General features: G+C 36.7%; 1 protein-coding gene across 11 annotated transcripts in view; it reads left to right on the top strand.

Moving 5' to 3' along the window:
* Window positions 1-21452, top strand: part of CACNA2D1 (calcium voltage-gated channel auxiliary subunit alpha2delta 1) — a 496257-nt gene that overhangs the window by 369192 nt on the left and 105613 nt on the right. For all 11 annotated transcript variants that reach the window (XR_006298483.1, XM_043588719.1, XM_043588713.1 and 8 more), the window contains 3 exons: window positions 5860-5929; window positions 8062-8112; window positions 10696-10795. Coding sequence is in view for 10 of the 11 variants with exons in the window: in XM_043588719.1 (XP_043444654.1) it covers window positions 5860-5929; window positions 8062-8112; window positions 10696-10795 (221 nt within the window). In the remaining variant the exon portion in view is untranslated. The remainder of the gene's footprint in view (window positions 1-5859; window positions 5930-8061; window positions 8113-10695; window positions 10796-21452) is intronic.

Genomic DNA, 21452 nt, shown 5'->3' with positions numbered 1-21452 from the left:
ACGGTCTGCACTGTCAGCACGGAGGATGCTTGGGAATCAATCAATACCTCTCTCTCTCTCCCTATCTCTCTAAATAAATAAATCAATAAATACTCTTAAAAATAAAACAAAAACTTGACTCAGGTCTGTGTAACCAGGAAAAGTTCCAACCGGTCACATGATTGATTCAGTTACGTAAACAATGGCTAACATGACAGAGATTATACATATTTCTCTCAGGTAAAACTCTTACCCAATAGGTAGATTAGTTGGTTAAGTTACCCTAATCAACCCTAGGGGTCCGTGAGGTCTTCAGCAACTGTGGTTCCATCTGTGTGCCATTCCTTCAGTTATTGTCCTCATCTGTATGACCCTAACTGGACCAACAGGACCATAGTCACGGTTCAGATGAAAAAGGGAAAATTTAGTGGAAGACAAACAGCGTGACCAAAATGTTGTACATCAATCACTGCTCACATGCTGTTGAATTTCATCACTTGGCCCCATTGTGGCAATAGAGACTGAGAAATACAGTCTCTAGTAGGTAATCGCCTAAAACTTAGGGGGTACTGTTACTAGGAGAATGGAGAAAAAAAACAAGTGTCGTAACGTCCTGTCACAGGCTGTTCCTCGGGTAATCCGAGTATCTGTGCACACATTTTTTTCCCCACACATAGCACGCACTCACCATCTTTGTGTAGAACATGATCCAGTCCCACCCAACAAGTTAGTAAATCCAGATAAAAATCCACGATCTCTGATAATGTGCAGTTCTCTCCATCACGTGGATGGGACTTTTCCTAATTTAACTGTCATACAGCAGAATACCAGTTACTTTCTCTCCCCTATTGCCATTATTACCCACGTTTCTTAAATGTAATGATACTGTCTCCTGGATGACCAGAATAAAAATTGCCATTTGAAGAAAGATAGAAAATACAGAGCACTCACAGCTCTGTGGTATGTATGTATTACAGTTACTCAAGTAAGAAACAAAGATTGCTTACTCTTGGATAAAGAGAAATTTTTGGTTAACTCAGCTGCTTGCTCCTGGTAGTATTCTGTGGGAGGAACCCTTCTGTCTATAACCGTCTCTGCCACATCTGAAGAAGGATGTGCCTGGGGCTAAACAGCTTTCCTATCTTGTTTACGCAGCAGGTTTAGAGCCCCAAAATCACTTTTCAGCTTCACAACAGTGACCACATTTGTGCAGACTGGGCTTGTGATTTCCTTGGTAAAAAAAACAACCTCAAAAACAACATGGAATTGTTTTCTACTCACTTTATTCCGGTGAGTTTCTTGTACAAACAATCCCAGTTCTAAGGTTTAGTCTGGAAATTGTTCTTAAGTCCAACATCTTTTATGTATTTACGGGGTTCTGAATTTAGCCCTTCCTCCTGTGTCTCATTTTAAAGGTGGCTTACTTGAAACATTGCTGAAAACAGAAAATTTGATGTTACTCCTGATTTAGTCATCCATCTGTACCAAAGGCCAAGGCCCCCAGCCACCTACCAGAGTTAGGTACCTGCGTTGCATTGTGAAATTTTGCTTTTGGAAATGGGTGCCTACCCAGAGAGTCTACTTGTCAGACCTCCTCTGTATCTATGCGGCACCAGCAGTACATGAGTGAAAGTCACAGCCTGAGATTGTGACTTGAGCATGACTTCTCCACGCTTCCTAAGTGACTTGGAAACCCAAGTGCTCAAGAAGGCAAAAGCATCCCCAGCTATAGGTCATTGAATACCATCTTGAAGTGGAATCTCTGCCTCTGAGGCTAGTAATATTTTACTTAGACTGTTATGTGAGTGGAAATAAACTGCGCCGATAAGCAGAAGATTTGAAATGTTCATTAAGTTATTTTGTGTTACCGTAACTGAGAGAGGATCCTTTTTCCATGTTTTGGGTATTTCCTAGATTATAAGTTTTACTGGAGAGCAGAGCACGTCTCATAACTCAGAATCTGGAAAGGCCAGCTATTTGCCTTTCTCGATTCTCTGGCATCTCTGTGTGGGTCAGTAACCCTCACTCTGCTAATGAGACTCATCCTGGATTTTGATGTGAGAGCCATGATATGAATTAGGGAATGTGGAGATTCCCTCTAAGACAGTAGTATTTGGGCAGCAACATTCAGATTCTTGGAAATTTTGCGAGCTACACAGCTCCCTCTTGCTGAATTAATTCTGGCTTAAAAACAGTCCAAATTTGTTATCATAGTTTACAAGTTAGAGCCATTGCGAGTAATCCATAAAAGGTGATTAAGGCAAGCTTAAAATAATGATCCACATAATACCAACTAGATCCAGCCAGTAGGACCAGGGTGGGTTTAAAGGTATTTTTGAGTATGTGAAGTTTACTTTTTTCATTTCATGTGATCGAAAATGTGACATCTGTTAGAATTGGAAAAATGCATCTGAACTTGTTAATTGGAAATCCAATTAGCTATCATTTGAAATGGTGTATCTACCAAGAGAATTAGCCCTCAATTCATCATTATGGGCTATATTATTTCCTAGCAGCTGAAATGAAAAACCACACTCTCATATTATTTTTGGAGTATATTAACTAGAAACTGGCTCTACTTTCTCAGGAATATTTCTCTAAGACTTATTTCAGTATTCTGAGTAATTGTATGCTTAAATACCTTTAAAATCAGTGATTCAGTAACCAGCATAACACACTCTAAATATCATGTGAAATGGAATTGTAGTCTAGTAGATTTGTCAAAGACATCCCCTAGTTCATTTTTGATTGGAGAAAACATTCTCATGAGTGGCTATTAACACCATTAATGATGACATTCAGGAAAATGTCCCCTTTTTGGACTCGACTCCTTTCTCCTGTCTTCCCAAAATTTTAGTGGAAAGCAAGAGAGACATCTAAAATGAATACCATTGTGCTTTTTACAGGGGCTTTAGAAGCTCCAATTTCCTCTCAAAACAGGTGGCTTTCATTATGCATCATTAAGAAACTGATTATTTCCGGGAATTTCAGTATATGGTTATTATCCTTTTTACTATTTGACCTTCCATAATTCTAAGCCTCTATAAATAATGTACCACTTAAATGCCACAATGGATTTTACAACGAATTAATTAGTAATATCACAGAACAAAGCACGATGCTTAATTTTACCATAATATAAATATCCTAATTTGGTATAATAAAGGGTTATTTCCTAATAGTAAATATCTCAGAAGACTTGTAAGAGAATACTATTAATATTTTTAAATATAGACCATATTAAAATGTAATGGGCTGGCTCATACTGTAAATTGCAAACCTTTTATCTGTCTTTAAAGAAAAATCTCAATTTTATGGAGCATTGTACTACATATCACAGTTAATTTCAATTAGCAGTTACAGTGAAAGCAGAAATTCTAGATGTCATTGGCAAAGAATTCAGAAGTCGAAGTTATACCTGACTTTCAAATACCGTTTCATTAAGTCACTTATCAAATTCATTATTTAACCACTTCCAACTCATGGTGGTTGTTGTGGCCCTTTCTCACTTCTGTTTTCTCACCGAATCATTTGTAACAGGCAGAATCCAATCAGGAGAGAGAAAACAGTATTTTGAATGGGAAAGTTAGTTTTTTTTTTTAAGTTATTTATTTATTTATTTATTTATTTATTTATTTATTTTTAAAGAATTGTAACAGGGATTGGAGTCATAGGGGATTAGCTAGAAGTAGAGATTACTCTGAATAATACAGGAATACCGGTATAGTATTACTTAATGTATTATGTAAGAACAGCTACCCCTAGATTTGAGATAGAGAGCCCAAGGAAGCAACCTCAGTCTCAGGTGCCTCTGGACCGAGATCCAGATCTTCTTATAGAAGACATAGTCACCACCCACCAAATGACCGAAAAGTTGCTACAGTGTCACGCCGGAATGGTTTGCTGATAATTCACCCTGTATGGTTCTAAATGTGTCATCGAAGGCACTCCACTACAGAAATCGTCAGGGGGTGCTGCTGGCCACTTGTTTGCTGGAGAACATGCAGGAGCCAGAAATCAGGAGAGCTTCATAGGTCCCAAGAGCCTTTGAGGAAACAAATCAGCAGGAAGCAAAATCCCATTTCTCATTGAGTGTCTCTCTTTCATCTTCTGCTGACAAAGCTTAAAATTGAGTTCATTGATAAAAGAAAAATATTTAAAGAGCCCAGATCCGGTTTTATAGAGTAAGATAAATGGGTGAATTTAAATCTGAGAGGCAATAAATGTGTAACCAGCACAGCATTGTACTGAAAGGATATCATTCATTTAAATTTGTAGTTACCACGATGACCCTCAGCTTGGGGAGTCACATATTATAGAGGAATACTTGAAAATGAACTGGCATGTCTCCCAGCATGCTTATTGCTTTATTCCAGTGCTACCACAAAAAGAAAAACAAAGTGAAATGTGATCTCAGTGGCTTTAAGTTTTTGCAAGTGCAGATTGCAGGAATGAAAGTAAACTTATCATTTCAGTTGCATTGACTACATTGTAAATGGTTGTTAGAGTAGTGCTATATTTAAACTGATTGATAGAAGTCATTTTCTAATATAGTCGCCCAGGAGAAAGAAATTTCTTAGTCAAGGAGAGACTCAGAAGTATGTTTTTTGTTTTTTTGTTTGTCTTGTTTTGTTTTTTTTTGACATATCCTGATTGGCCATATTATCTTGTTTGGCTAATAAACCTGATTCACAGTCAAGTTTGTCATAATTTCCATAGTTTTAAATAAAGATGAGGGCAAAATAGATTCGAGGGCATAAGTCATGTACAATAGAAATTTTCATAAGAGTCATGTGTTCAAGGAGAGGACCTCTTCAGCATAAAATTGTGATCTGATTTATTAGCGTTTATTATTCTCCATTAGGTCTAAGTTGTGTGTGTGTGTAAAGCATTTAAGTTTAATTAAAGTACAGACTTAGAGTAAGTGTAAATTAATTATAGGTAAAAAATCAATGCAGTTAGACAATGTTTCTTTTTCTTCTGACAGCTGCAAAATGGTAAAGTCTCCGAAACTAGCAGAAGATTCTTGAATTTTACCTGAATCAATCAAATAAATTTAAGGAAAATAGTTTTTCATGGATTTATTTTAATTCTCATTTAACCTTTTAATTATAATCTCAAACATTCTGGCCATTATCAAATATGTGAGTAATAAGGTTAAAAATTTATGCTCTTGGGGTGCCTGGGTGGCTCAGTTGGTTAAGTGTCCGACTTCAATCCAGGTCATGATCTTGTGAGTTCGAACTCCGTGTTGGGCTTTGTGCTGACAGCTTAGAGCCTGGAACCTTCAGATTTTGTGTCTCCCCCTATCTCTGCCTCTGTCCCGCTCATGTTTGCTCACTCTCTCTCTCTCTCTCTCTCTCTCTCTCTCAAAAATAAAATAAACATCAAAAAATATATTTAAAAAATTATGCTATTATATAAATAACAATCCAGGAAAACAACTATCTGTTATAGATCAAGATATATAGCATTGAATGAAAATATAAAGATCAAATAATTGGAAGTACAGTTCCATCTGTGGCAAATAATTTTTCTTTTAAGGTAAATTTTTGTGTTAGTAGAGGAGAAATAAAATGTATAACCTCTGGACACATGGTAAACATGTAAGTTACATCCAGGAAATCCCTTTGTCTACAAGTTATTTGTGAAATACTGTGAAAAAGGAAAATTGACATGTTAACTTTAATATTGCTGTGTTGTTTTCCATTTTAAAAAAGATTAAGGGCATAAGGATTGTATCTCTCATTTTAACGTTGCTCATAACATTTAAGAGTGGACAGTGTGAAAGGTGTTTTGCGACTTTTCAAAATATCTTTTAGATGATAGCTAATATTTTGATTTAATTTTTCTATTTTTAATTTAATTTCTCTCTTTTAGCTTCTCCATGGGTTGATAACAGTAGAACTCCAAACAAGATTGATCTTTATGATGTACGCAGAAGACCATGGTAAGGATTTTTAGGTAGCCATGGAAAGATGACCTAGACAAAAGAAGGTTGCATGTGAAAAAGTTGAATCTTTCCATTTTAAAATGAATGAATATTGTCTAATTGTTTTACAGAGCTCTGGTGTATTTTTTTTTCCTCGTCTAATAAGTAAATACAGTGAAAGCTCAATGAAGATGAGTTCAAATGAGCAACAATAATGAAAAGTGTTTAAATGATTTCAAGTGGACTAGTTTTAAGTTTTACATTCAATGTCGTCTCTAAATCTCTTTTAGCTGGTGGGGATTTTCTATTGAAAAGCACTCAGCTTACTTGGAGTAGAGCTCTAACGAAGTGTCTAGATAGAGTAGAAGGTAGATTGCCTCTGGCAGTGAACTAATGAGAACTGGTCCCAAGGTAAAAGCTGCCCCTAGTTATGGTCACATAGCTTAGGTTTCATTTTCACAAAAGGAAGCCTTTTTTGTTCCTCACTAAAGCAACTCATTCTCCTAACGTGTATCTCAAAAAATACCCAATAACTCATAATTGCATTCCCTGGGAAACAACTATTAAACTTGTGCATTTTATTTCTATTTTTTAAAAGTGTTATTTAATGTGTGGACATATCTTTTTTTGTGAGTTCACATTTTATACAATAAATTGCATCGTAATCTACTCTTTCGTATCAATACCTATAAGTGCTTACACATAAGAGACATGTTTAACATTGTTAAAAACCCTCTATTATTGGTTATTTAGATTATTGCTAACTTCTTTCTAGCATTTAAACAAATTCCAAGATGCACAATGGTTGATTCAAAGAAATTCATTTAAGACTTTTAAAATGTCCTGTTAAACATCCCAGTAGCAATTTACATGAAGGCCTGCCATTTGTAATAGTACCAGATATTATCATTAATCCATAGAATATTCCTGTTAATATTTCTCCAGGTGTGGTGGCTGTGGATCTATGGGTTGTTGAAGGGAAGCCGAGACTATGACCTCACACAGAGTGGGTTCAGGAACCTGTTGTTTTGTGGGGAGACTTAGAAGCAAGGTGCCAACCTGAAAAGGCAGACGATATCCTGTTTTCTCAACTTCCCATGAGAAGCATGCCAGGACTGTTTAAAATGCTAGACATGAAATAGATTTGCCTTTCTTTGGAATATCCTGGCAGACCTGCTCCCTTTACCTTCTTGCAGAGAAACAGACTGGAGTACATGTTATAAACTGTTTCATGAACACATAGTCTTGAATGTTGGATGTTCTCTGAAAACGAATTGGCAGGTTTTTCAGCAGGCTTCTGAGAAGTTACATTTAGTCATGGGCATAGAGGCCTTAGAGGTAACTAAAAAGTTGAGTCTAGGTTCAGCTGTTCCTATTTGGTAAGTCAGGTCCCCTTCTCCTTCCTCATCATTCTGGGGCCAGACAGCATAATCTTTGGACATCATCTGCTTGCAGTTAAGTTAATTCCTCTGCAGTCACTGAACTCTTTGAGTAGATCTCTCCTAGACTTGCTTTAATATGCAGACCTTGTGAATTTGTAGGGCTCAGGTTCATTGTGAGAATCAGCATTTTGAACTAGCTCTCCAGGTGATTCTTAGACACTGTAAAATTTGAGAGCCACCACTTGAAATTCTTGGTAATGGTATTATATGTTACTCTGTCTTGAATTACTTTGTATTTATTTTCTGTTGATAGTTGGTTCTTTTGTATTCCTAGAACACTTAGCTATTTCTGTGTTTATTTTTTGCATTGAAAATAAGATGTAACCTTATTCCTTAGAGTGAGTTTTCAAACTCATGGCCAACAAAATGGAATTTAGGAGGTATAGATAGATAGATAGATGTTTTTTCACATCCAAGAGTTTATTTCTTTTGTTTCTGATATTAGAATGCATCACTTTATCTTTTGTTCTGTCTGTAAAACATACTTTAAATATAATGCTTCTGACATCTCTATTATGTTAAATATAGCTTTTATAAAGTCGACATTGTAGAATTGTGAATGGAAGCACATTGTCTACTCAGATAGAATGGAAGTAGGGCCTTGCTTGGAAACCAGCACAACTAAGAAATCAGTAAATATCAAATCAAAGCATATTAATATTTAATATTTTTCAAGAGAAGAAAATATTCCTATGGTATTTGTTTCAGGTACATCCAAGGAGCTGCATCACCTAAAGACATGCTTATTCTGGTTGATGTGTGAGTAGTGAACCATTTTATATTTATATACTGAAAATATAGGGAGGATCTGTAGATAACAGTAGCATGTTGGTACTGAGAAATGGGTTGGGTCAAAAAAATGATGAAGAACAATTAGGATGACTTTTATATCCAAAGAAGCCACATTAAGACAGTAACAAATAAATATTCTCCTATTGAAAATAGGGAGCATCTATATTGGAATTGAAAATTATGGCATAGTCCTCAAGCCTGAGCTTTTTGAAAAATTATTCATTTGCTTCCAATTTTTTGTGTTGTATCTTAAAAAGTTTTAAAGTATGTGGTCGCTAAAACTTAGCAGTTCCTGCTACACACACACACACACACACACACACACACAAAATAGAACCATTTAGTTGACACTTAGTCATTAATAATTCAAATAACTTGTAAGGATTTGGACACAAAATAGATAAATATTAAATGTATTAACCACCAATACTGTGACTTTTTCAAGGGGAATGCTGATATACAGGAAAGAATTCCAGGAGTGTTTATATTGATCATTTTATTTATTTTTTTTCACTGCTTCAAGTTAAAGGCTTTGTGTGTATAATCTTCTAATAAGATTTAAGATAAAATTGTGGAACGTTGAAAATTTTTATTGTTTTTAAGTTTATTTATTTTGAAGTGGAGCGGGGGGAGCAGAGAAAGCGGGAGAGAGAGTACCCCAAGAGAATCCACACTGACAGCACGGAGCCTGTCACAGGGCTTGACCCCATGAACTGTGAAATTGTGGCCTGAGCAGAAACCAAGAGTTGGATGCTTAACCAACTGAGCCACTTAGGTGCCCCAAATAGTTAGTTTTTAAGGGCAATGCCAAGAAATTAAAAACATGAGGTATAAAATGCTTTTTTTCCTTGAGTAAAAGTTGTATCTTCTTATGTTCTTTGCCACACTGGAAAAAAAAGAATCCAAGGTTTTGTAGGCATCTAAATGCGTATTACAAGCTAGTATCAACATTTTAAAACCATTTAAAAAATGATCTGAAGTAAACAAGTTAAAACCCTATCACCTATCCTGAGAAAGAGAAGGTATAATGAATTTAGTAAATGTAACTAACATGTCAATTCTCATTTCATTTCTTATGATATATTTAAATCAGAACTTATTTTAATTATTATACAGTTTATATCATATAGTAATCCTGATATTCTTCCTAAGTATAAATCTAAATGCTAATTCAATATATTTTAATCTTATTGGATATATGATAATCTTCAGAAATAATTTTTCATATTAAAATATTTAGAACCTACATGCATATCCCAAAATTAAAAATACATATGAAGTTGAAATACCATTTTTAAGGACTATTTCAACAGACAGGTATGGAAGGTCTCCTGTATATAATGTGATAATATAGAGACAAATATGATGAAGGTGTCTCTCAAAGATACTTCAAGTGTATTAGTGAAACTAAACCCTATTCCCAAGTAACTAAAATAATTGTAGAAAGTAATAGATACAAAGTATGACACAGCACTAGAAGTCCATAGGAAAGAACACTTTGATTTAAAGTGTCAGGGAAGACTTCATTGTGGAGATAAAATTAGAATGTTTAGGGGTAAGATTTCATAAGGTAGGCATCGGAGAGGAGAGGAAAGAGAATGGAATTTCTAGTAAAACAATTGACATGAGCAAAGTGGCCTAGGTGAGAACATCTGGGGGAACTCTTTTGAGCAGATGGAAGAAAGAAAGATGGTGAAAGTTTTTGAATGCAGGGCTACATGACTGTTGAGTAGTTACTAGTTAACTATGAGCTATTAACAGTATTAGGTAGAGGTATATTGCCAGAATTGCATGGGGAGGAGAAGAGACTAAGCTGGATAGAGTGGCTGTTATCCAAGCTCAGGGGCTTCTGGTAAGAAGCACTTGAGGCTGAGTGGAGAGAAGATGGAGAGGAAGCCACTTCCATGGCAATGGAAGTGGAATGAAAAAGGAGGGTTGAAAGAGAGGAGGAAATTGGATGACTGAAATGCAGCCTGGTTGGTACCAAGAACATTAATAGGAAAAAAGTATGTCTGGGTGCAATTTGCCTTTTTGAACATAGAATTTGTAGTTGTTTAATAAACAGCCGGAGGTCTAAAAGTGGGGAAAACCAGGGCTCTAGACATGTAGAAGTAAGAGTTAGTTGCCTAGAGATGAGTCTTACAATTAGATGAGATCACCTAGAATCATAGAATGTGTACTGACAAGAAAAATAAAAGATGAAACCCCTTCTAACTTGGATAACAGAGCTGGTAGTATGTTTTTCCTGAATAAGTAAATGTTCTATGAGTATCCCTTGTTTCCTAAAACTGTCCCTGGACGTACAATTTTTAGCATTGTTGTTAGAAACATATATGTTCTCATGCTGACGGGAAAGAAAGACAAAATTTTTTTATAATTTATTTCTACTCTATCAAAAAGGTGACTTTCATTAGTACGAATTTTTAAAGGCAAAATAATTTAAATATTATATAGGTGACCTAGAGTTAGTGCAAAAGTCTCCTTTCCTCGGGATGTCTGGTGTTACTTAAATACGTGGTCATTAACACGCACACACCCATTTCTTTATAGGAGTGGAAGTGTTAGTGGGTTGACACTTAAATTGATCCGCACATCTGTCTCCGAAATGTTGGAAACCCTCTCAGATGACGATTTCGTGAATGTAGCTTCAGTAAGTATAAGATGACTGCATTTTTGCTGAACTAATTCTGCAATTTCTATCTTCCCCTGGTTTTAAATACTTCATAGTGTTTTATCATTGATAGGCTGAGATATTTCTGATCTATATTTTAGCACCATCTTATGAGCTGTCCTATCTTGTTACTAATTCTCCTGTATTTTCATGCCAAAGTCAAATGTCTAAGGCTTTCCCCGTGAGTGAAGTAATTGAAGTAATATGAAGAAAAAAACACTACAGTTATTCTCGTTCACTCACAGGAGCTGAAACAGGTGACATGAAATGAACCCCTGTATCCACTGATACCAATGTGACTCTAATAAGTAGTAACTTGATAGTATAATTAGATAGCAATTTTCTATCCATTTTAATACTCATTTTTCACACTGGACACATCCATAATGTATTATGCTTTTTTTAATTGAAGTAAAATTAAGATACAATGTTATATTAGTTTCAGGTATACAGCGTATTGATTCAACAGTTCTATACATTACTCAGTGCTCATCATAAGTATAATCACCATCTGTCATAATGTTATTCCAATATTGTTGCCTATATTCTCTATACTCTACTTTCAATCTCTGTGAACTATTTATTTTATAATTGGAAGTTTGTACCTTTCAATCCACTTTATTTTACCCATTGCCCCCAACCACCTCCCTTTTGGCAAGTCATGTTTGTTCTTTGTATTTAAGAGTCTGGTTTTTGTCTGCTTGTTCATTTGTTTTGTTTTTTAGATTCTACATATAAGTGAAATCATACAGTATTTGTTCTTTCCCATTTGACATTTCTTTTAGTATGATACTTTCTAGGTCATCACAAATGTCAAGACTTCATTATTTTTTTTACGACTGAGTCATATTCCATTGTGTGTGTGTGTGTGTGTGTGTGTGTGTGTGTGTGTGTGTGTGTTAACTCATGTTTTCTTTATACATTTATCTTTTGGGTTATTTTCATGTCTTGGCTATTTTAATACTGCAGTAAACATAGGGGTGCATGTATCTTTTTGAATTGTGTTTTGTTTTCTTTGGGTTACCTAGTAGTAGAATTACTGGATCATATAGTATTTCTATTTTTAATTTTTTTTTTTTTTTTTGAGGACCGTCCATGTTGTTTTCCACAGTGGCTGCATCAATTCATATTCCTACCAATAGTGCGTGAAGGTTTCTTTTTCTCCCCATCCTAACCACCCCTTGGAATTTCTTGTCTTTTTGATGCTAGCCATTTTGACAGGTCTAAGGCAATACCTTTTTGTGGGTTTGATATGCATTCCCTGATGATTAGTAGTGTTGAGCAACTTTTCATGTGTCTATTGGCCATTTCTGTGTCTTTGGAAAAATATATTCAGGTCCTCTCCCCATTATTTAATTGGGTTATTTAGTATTTTATGGGTTTTTTTGGGGGGGTGGGGAAGTTTTGAGTTGCACAAGTTCTGTATTTTGGATATTAACCCCTTATTGGATATGTCATTTGCAAATATATTCTCCCATTCAATAGGTTGTTTTTTTCGTTTTGTTGATGGTTTCCTTTGTTGTGCAAAAGCTTTGTACTTTAATGTAGTTCCAATAGTTTATTTTTGCTTTCCTTTGCCTGAGGAGATCTATCTAGAAAAATGTTGCTAAAGCCAATATCAAAGAGATTACTGCCTATATTTTTTTCTAGGAGTTGTGTTATTTCAGATCTTACTTTAAGGTTTTTAATCCACTTTGAGTTTCTTTTTGTGTATGGTTAAGAAAGTGGTCCAGTTTCATTCTTTTGCTCACAGCTGTCCACTTTTTCCAGCACCATTTGTTGAAGACTCTTTTTCCCCTTGTATATTCTTGCCTCTATTGTCGTTGATTAATTGCCCATATAAGTGTGGGTTTATTTTTGGGTTCTCTGTTTTGTTCCTTTGATCTGTGTGTCTGTTTTTGTGACAGTACCATACTGTTGTGATTACTGCAGCGTTTAGTCCATCTTGAAATCTTGGATTGTGGCATTCCTAGCTTTCTTGCTCAGGATTGCTCTGGCTCAAGTTCTTGCTCAAGATTGCTCTGGCTATTTGGGGTCTTTTGTGGTTCCATACAAACTTTAGTGTTATTTTGTTCCAGTTAGGTGGAAAATGTCACTGGTAATATGTTATATAATAATGTATTAACAATTATGTGTGTTACATTTTCAAAGTATTATTTAATAACATGAGAACCAATGTGCTTTTTTAAAAGTGTCACTTCCCAAGAACCATATTAGAGCTTCCTACTCATAGCTAGAGAGTGTTGAACTCTGAGGCAAATAAAATAGGACAAAATGAATGTTACCACGTCTCATTTTAATTAATAGAATTTAGGCAAGAAATTTCATGACTGTTTACTGGTGGATAGAATTTCACATTTGAAGTGGGTATATTCATAGAGATGGAACTGAGGGATTTGTGGTCAGATCATTTTGTATTGAACACAGAAGAACAGATCTGTCTCTGAAACTCCTTGGGAGGGAGAAGTTAAAGCAGCTCCTTTCACTGGACGGGCATCCCTGGGGGGTGGGGGGAGTAGTCAGGGAAGCAGGTGTAATCCCCTTGTTAACCAGAGCTCCAGGTAATTTCTCATGATTCTGTAGGCTGGAACTCCGAGATCAAGGTGCTGGCAGGGTCAGTGTCTCCTGATGCGTCCTTCCTTGGCTGCCAGATGGCTGCTGTATTGCTGTTTATATAGATAGTCATCCCTGTAGATGTAGCCCCGGGTGTGTCCTCTTATTATTACATGGACAGCAGTCATAGTAGATTATGTCCTCATCCTAAGTCCCCTGCTTCCACACAGCCCACACTCCAGTGGGGAGAAACAAAGGGATGTGGTGGATTTCGGACAACGGCAAGTTCCCTGAAAGTGGGTGATGGGACCCCAAGCAGAGCGGGTGCTGCTTCTGTTGGGGCAGAAAGAACTGGGCTCTGCGAGGAGGCAAGCTTCAGGCTGAGGCCCGAGGAGGAGGCTGTCTGAAGCACTCTAAGGGAAGACCATTCTGGCCGGAGGGAACAGCCAGTGCAGAGGGCCTGAAGAGGGGAGCCCGGCTGTGCATCTGAGGGGCAGAAAGGAGCTCGTGGGATTGGAGCACGTGAGCCTGGGAGAGGCTGGAAGGTGAGGTGGGGGAGATAGGCTTGGACCCCCAGTGCCTGGAAGGGCCACAGAACAGGTTTGCGTTCTAGCACAAGCAAGGTGGATGCTACAGCCTTTGAAGAGTTTTCTTGACTCTAATTATGACTGGTGTACAGCCAGTTACTAGTGGAGTCTTTGTTGCCACACGACTGGTGAGTGACTTAATTCTGCAATCCCATTCTGCGGATCTGCTTCCTAAGACCACTGCTAGTATCAGTTTAGATTGGGTTTCCCCACAAAGAGTCCCTGAGGCAAGGATTCAAGGACAAATCATTTATTTTAGAAAATGACTCTAGGAAATGCTTAGAGAAATGTGAAAAGCCAAAGAGAGAGAGGAGAAAGAGAGAGAACTAACAAATGATGGATTATCAAACATTACCACTCTGAGTGATACAGTTTAATCCTCTGTACAATTCTGAGAATTAGCACAGATTACATGAATCAGAGTTACCCTTCTATGGGGAAAATGTGCTGGAGTATTTATAGTTAACAATTGCTCACGAGGAACGTTAATACCCTGATGTTCCCAGGCCAACATGTATGCAGGCAGAGGGCTTGTAGAAATCTCAGCCACTTAAATTTGGGTTGGCACGCATGGAAATACGGATGGGACACCAACAGCATCTGCCTTAGCTAGAAACTAAACAATGCTATTATTAAATATGCTTTAAAAGGATTTCTGATTTAACAGAAGAAATGGCTTTGAATGAATTTTTTTGGTCTTCAACATTTAGCTAGCAAGTAATGATTCTTTTTAAAAATTGTTTTAATGTTTATTTAGAGACAGAGCATGAGCAGGGGAGGGGCAGAGAGAGAGGGAGACACAGAATCTGAAGCAGGCTCCAAGCTGTCAACACAGAGCCCGATGCAGGTCTCAAACCCATGAACCGCGAGATCATGACCTGAGCCTAAGTCGGATGCTTAACCGACTGAGCTACCCAGGCGGCCCTGAATTTTTCTTAATAAAATCACTTAGGTGGGATTGACATTGGGATTCTTCATGCCTGACAAGTCTTAAAGATCATTGCTTTTCTTAATGATATTATGGCTCTTAATCATGTATTGCTTTAAAGAGCATTGTTAACTACTTAAAAAACATAATTGTAAGATATTTCCCTGTGGTTTCTGTGAGCCTGGTCAGCAGACTTTATTGGTTCATTGACAGTTCTTGGTAAATCCTTACTTGTACATCCTCACTTGATGTACCTTGAATTGTGTAAGCTAAATGCCTATTGGCAAATGGAATATGTTGCTTGTGGAAAGAACTGGGAGTGTGTTTGATCTGGAAATAATGTATCTCAATATGTCAAGTTAAAAATGATGAAAATACTCAGTTACATATTCACACATAAGGAAGAAGAAGGACATTGGGAAATGCTCAACCCGTGCAAACTGTGAGGCAAATAATGCAGGAAGATATTTGAAAGATGAAACCATCATGATTTCCCACTCTACTTCCAGGGAAAATTATTACTGGTCTCAGCTGCTGTATATTGGCTTGTTTAGTGTAGATTAGTTAGTTAAATTTACTTTCCTTGTTTGTGGCCCTCATTTGCCATAGAGATATTTTTGTCAACTCTGAATTTTTTTTACTAACTATATACTTTTGCTTAATTTTATTATTTCAGAAAAATCATGAGTACATTTTCATGATTGAAAAGTCACTGAATGTTTTTAAGTGAGCTTATTATTCCCACCATAGATGTTTCCTTCAGAAAATCAGTATGAACAAGATCTAAGGTAGATATGTGTTCACTGTTGATCTTATTTATGTATTAACCTTCAAGTAATCACAAGTCATGAGGTGGTTTTTTAAACACTGCTTATGTGGCAGGAACTGTTCTATGTGTTTTCCATGATGACTCATTCAGTCTTCACAACTGCCTTGTGAGGTCAATACTGTTACCATCCTTAAGTTTATAGATAAAGAATCAGAGTTCTAGTAACTTTTATAAGGGAGAAGGTAGGATTGGAGCACAGCCATCTTCATTTATGAATCTTGAGGAGAATATAAAATATATTTACTAATTTTTTTGTGAAATCTGATATATTTATTTTATTTAAAAAAAAATTTAACGTTTATTTATTTTTGAGACAGAGAGAGAGACAGAGCATGAATGGGGGAGGGTCAGAGAGAGAGGGAGACACAGAATCGGAAGCAGGCTCCAGGTTCTGAGCCATCAGCCCAGAGCCCGACGCGGGGCTCGAATTCACGGACCGAACCGTGAGATCGTGACCTGAGCTGAAGTCGGACTCTCAACCCACTGAGCCACCCAGGCACCCCAATTTTTTAATATAATGTATTGTCGAAGTAGCTAATATACAGTGTGTAAAGTGTGCTCTTGGTTTTTGGGGTAGATTCTTGTGGTTCTTCACTTGCATACCACACCCAGTGCTCATCCCAACAGGTGCCCTCCTCAATGCCCATCACCCATTTTCCCCTCTCCCTCACCCCCCCTTCCAAAATCTATAAAGGACTTAGCAAACTCAACACCTGAAATCTGATATACTTAAATAAAACTCCAAAATATTGGAATTGTTAGAAATTCTAAGATAGAAATATTATTAGATTGTAAAAGCAAAGAGAAAACCCTTTTAAATCTGAATGTATTTTTAAAGAAGACTGTTATTTATGTTTTGGTGGAGAAGTAAATTTTTCCATATTTTGGCTTGAAAAAGCATATATGAATTAGATTAATCTTATAATTGCAAATGAATACTTAAACACTATGTCTGGGTTATACATTTGGCCTAGGTAGTATAATTTTGTATATATTTATTTACCTCCTTTATCATGTGTCTTGCTCCTATGCTCTTATTCATGTTTATATAATATTTAACATCAACCACATTAACTTCATAATTTCACAAATTCATCAGTTTTATTGGTTAGCATGCTATATTTGGGGTTATAAAATGCCTAAAATGGATACATTTAAAGATAATTGATTATGTTGCAATATTTTGGTGAGAGAAAAGCAAACTTCTGTTTTGTCCTTAACCAGGCCTTTCTCATTAAATAAGAAATTAATAATTTAATGATATGGCAATTCTAAGGAAAAAGCTCTTCAAAATCTAATATGCTGGTGTGTGTGTGTGTGTGTGTGTGTGTGTGTTCACATGTGCATATACAGGTGTGCATGTATTTTCTTTCTTTTTTTTTCTCTGAAACTGAATGTCTAGGAAAGAAACAATGTCACTTTTAGTGTTTATAACTTCAGGGAGGCATTATAATAAGGTGCTGAGAAAACCTGGTAGTGATTGTGCAGTAAATTTTGACAGTAATTTTTCCACAACCCTCACGCAGTTTTCTTCCTCCTCCTACCAAAGATCACGTGAGTCATCCAGAGTGTTAGGATGCAATCCATAGGAACACTTGACAAAATTGCTTAGACCCACCGGACAGAAAAACAGCCTCTCATTTTTAGGTTTATATTTCTAAGTCTCTTAATATTTTGTAAAGAACAGTAATTGTTATGCTTAAGTCATGTAATGCACGTGTAAGATGTCAGAACTACATCCCAAATGTCATGTCCTAGGGAGTTCTTTGTTATCTCCAGGGCGATTCTGTTGTCTCCAGGGCATTGTTGGTTGCAGAAAGGAAGCCTGCTGTTGGGCAAAGCTTATGCAAGCATCACACGACTGTTTTCCTACTAATCTGGTTACATGCTTTGATGGAAGAAAGTGGTAGATGATAGGAGCAACAATTCAATCACAGCATGTTCTGATTTACAGACATCATTTCAACTGTTGACACAATGAGTGGAGTTTGTTTATGAAACTGAGGGAGTTTGACATTTCAAGAGTAAAATACTGCAAGCCAGTGGAAGATGACAAGGAAATGTGTGCTGATTATGAACAGTGTGTGAAAAGTTAACAACGGAAGAAAATGGCCATGCGTTTCAATAAGATCACATCTTGTTGCTTAAGAATTAGATGCAAATGTTCTGGTGACATTAAGCATTTTTCAGTCCCTTTTTTTCTTGGAAGTTTTTCTAATATGTGGTCATTATAAAGTGCAGTCTTTGGGGGCGCCTGTGTGGCTCAGTAGATTAAGCGTCTGACTTCAGCTCAGGTTCATGAGTTCAAGCCCCGGTCAGGCTCTGTGCTGACAACTCAGAGCCTAGAGTTTGCTTTGGATTCTGTGTCTGCCTCTCTCTCTCTGCCCCTTCTCCATTCATGCTCTGTCACTCTCTCTTTCAAAAATAATTAAATATTTTTAAAAATTAAAAAATGTAGCCTTTAATACTCATGAGAAAGAAATAATCAAAATACGCTTCCTTATAGTATCTCTGATATTAGTTGAAGTAAGCTCTGCGCTTTGTCTGGATAGTAGGCACTAAACAGCGATTCTGGAAATGACAGTGTCTAAATGCAAGTGCAGAATGAGGACTAAGGAGCCACAGTCATCATAGCAGGAGGCTGGACAGGGATGATCACAACGTCATGCTGGTGGCATTAGCAAGACTCTCTGGTTAAGTGATCTGCTTCCCACTCTCCACAGATGACTCTGCCTCTTAGATGGGCTGGTAGAATTGTATAGAAACAATGTACCACCTTTGAGGCTGACTCATTAGCTTGCAAATAGGATAAAATTTCAGGTACTTCCCAGGTTTTGACTTGACAGTCTTAACACCAACTAATGTCACACTGGAGGTTTGTTTAAATACAAGATTGCACTGTATCTTCAAGAAAGACATGGCTTGGATTGTTCATTTTCTCCTGTGTTTTGAGTTTTCCTTCTAAAATATGCCTCGTGTGTTCCTAGACAAGGGCATGGTTTTCGTAGCTTAGAACTTTGCTACTCTGCCTGTAATAATGAGCCATTTGTAAGTTGTTGCACTACTTAAATTTAAAAGTGAGTTTTTTCATCCTTACAAAACAGGCCCTCTTTTTGCCAGAGCACAAATAAAGTGACAGATAATTGGTGTGCCAGTGCATTTTTTGTGAGCCATGAAGTCTAGGACAGAAATTTCATTTCATGTCTTATAAAATAGTCATCATCTAGATTTCAAGACATTTTTATGTCGATTCAGCTCTCTTTTATGTCAGTGACCAAGAATTTTGTAGCTTTATACCCTTGCCACGTAAGGAGGGGCCCATGATTGAAAAGCAGAGCAGCCCCTGACAGCTGGTTAGAAATGCGGACTCTCAGGCACCACACTTCAGGGTCAGAATCTTCATTTAGCAAAGCCTGTCCAGTGAGTCCTAGGCCATGAGGAAATCGGGAAGTCAAGGTACTGGAGGGAGGTACATTTAGCAAAGTCCAACAGGCATCTGTCTGGAGCTTGTTGTAACTTATAATGCTTATTGCTGATTTAGATTTTAAGATCTTGGTTAATTCACAGCATTATTAGTAGTATGGATGTTTATGAATATTTTTATACTGTAGCCATTTGCTTTATGGAGGGGAGTATTAAGACAGGATGAGTAGAGTTAGATTTATTAAAAGAACCCTAGTTCTCCCTTTTTATATGCTTTTTTTAAGGTAAAGATGGGTGCTTTATAAACTTAACTCTATTTAAAAGGTACATAAATTATGGAAGACTCTATTTGAGAAGACTATCAAATAAAGGACAAATTTAGAGTTTATAATAACAGGGCACGTAATCAAGGTTATTTAGTTTTAAAAAAAAAAAGATTGCCAGAGGATAAATTAATTGCTTTGCATGTATAAGGAAAGTTTATAAGAAGGTGTTGACAAGCATTATAAATATTTTTTCCATTAATTACATGGTGCACTAAAGGCAGTTTTTGGTACTTAGAAATTAGTTTCATTTGCAGTTTTAGAAATGACAATGTGATACTTAAGGTGAGGCTGAAGGAGAACTTTTCTTTTGAACTAATTTATTGTTTTTAATAATATAAAAGTTACAACTTATTTTCTGGGACTTGAAGGACTAGGAAAAGAGTCCATGCGCCATAGGCATGTCAGGACTTGGTAAGATTATTCAGAATCCAAGTATTCACTTAATCATGACAATAGGTCAAGAGAGTGACTGGGGCTGACCTGAGCTGTAACTTTAGCCAAATTGCTCACAGTTATTTAAGGTCTCATATTTGTTCCTAATTACTTAGTAGGCGTAAATTCAGCAGAAATCAAAATATAAATTGATATTACATTAAAGTACTGACTTGTAGAATGCATCGACTTTAACCTTAATTTGTGAATAGCAGAATCTCCTTTCAACACATTGCTAAGGTTCTAGAAAACATTTTGAGAATCTTGATGTCTATGGTAGAACTTGAAAACATGAACTAGACATGGAAGTCTTTTTGTTGTTTCTTCCATTGAAAAGGACTTTGGCATAAAGTGACTGTTTGCATGTTAAATTCTCTTATAAATATCAAATATTAGCATTTGCCTTTTTCCATAATTAATTCCTCTTTCTAACATTTTGTCCAATGATTACACACTTTGAAAATGTAGTATTCCAAAATTTTTTTCATTCCTCATGTTCTCTCTCCTTTTTTTTTTTTTTTAAAAGACAGCTTCTTTTTTTAATTTTTTTTCAACGTTTTTTATTTATTTTTGGGAGAGAGAGACAGAGCATGAACGGGGGAGGGGCAGAGAGAGAGGGAGACACAGAATCGGAAACCGGCTCCAGGCTCTGAGCCATCAGCCCAGACCCAATGCAGGGCTCGAACTCACGGACCGCGAGATCGTGACCTGGCTGAAGTCGGACGCTTAACCGACTGCGCCACCCAAGCGCCCCTCTCTCTCCTTTTTAACCTGATGCTCTGTTGATAGGTATCTTCTTTATTTAATTTTTTTCATTAATTTATACCCTAATCATGCTCAAGTTTTTCAAATATTTGTTATATTGAAATATATTTTAAAATATATGTATATTTATATGTTTGATTTCAGGTTGAATATAATTTCTTCAAGTCATGCTGGTAACTATTTGTTGGTTCCAAATGCTGTTTCCTGTTTAAAAGAACTGGGTGGTGATGTTACTAACCTTACTTAAAAAAAAATAGATCTCTTCTTTCTGTTAAGTGCATATCTTATTGGTATGCACAGATTAGAAATTGCTTCTGATTTACCCTGAGTCTTGATGCATCCGAGTCTAAATAGATGTGTGCTTCTTTTCATTCAAGTGCTTCCATAATAGAGTGGACCTCCTTGACTACCAAATCTCCAGTATCATTCCAGTTTTGGTTATACTATCTCTTTAATCATTGTCAGTCACTTGACTTCACTTTCTTTTTCTTCGTAGTTAATCATTGTCAGTCACTTGACTTCACTTTCTTTTTCTTCGTAGCATTTTTCTTCACCTGATACTTAATTTTTTTTTTTTAATGTTTACTTATTTTTGAGACAGAGAGAGACAGAGCATGAACGGGGGAGGGGCAGAGAGAGGGAGACACAGAACTGGAAGCAGGCTCCAGGCTCTGAGCCATCAGCCCAGAGCCTGACGCGGGGCTTGAACTCACGGTCCATGAGATCGTGACCTGAGCTGAAGTCGGACACTCAACCGACTGAGCCACCCAGGCGCCCCTCCACCTGATACTTT

Source organism: Prionailurus bengalensis, chromosome A2 (assembly GCF_016509475.1).
Source record: "Prionailurus bengalensis isolate Pbe53 chromosome A2, Fcat_Pben_1.1_paternal_pri, whole genome shotgun sequence".
Classification (NCBI taxonomy): domain Eukaryota; kingdom Metazoa; phylum Chordata; class Mammalia; order Carnivora; family Felidae; genus Prionailurus; species Prionailurus bengalensis.
Note: the sequence above shows the minus strand (reverse complement) of the source record. Positions and strands in the feature narration are given on the sequence as shown.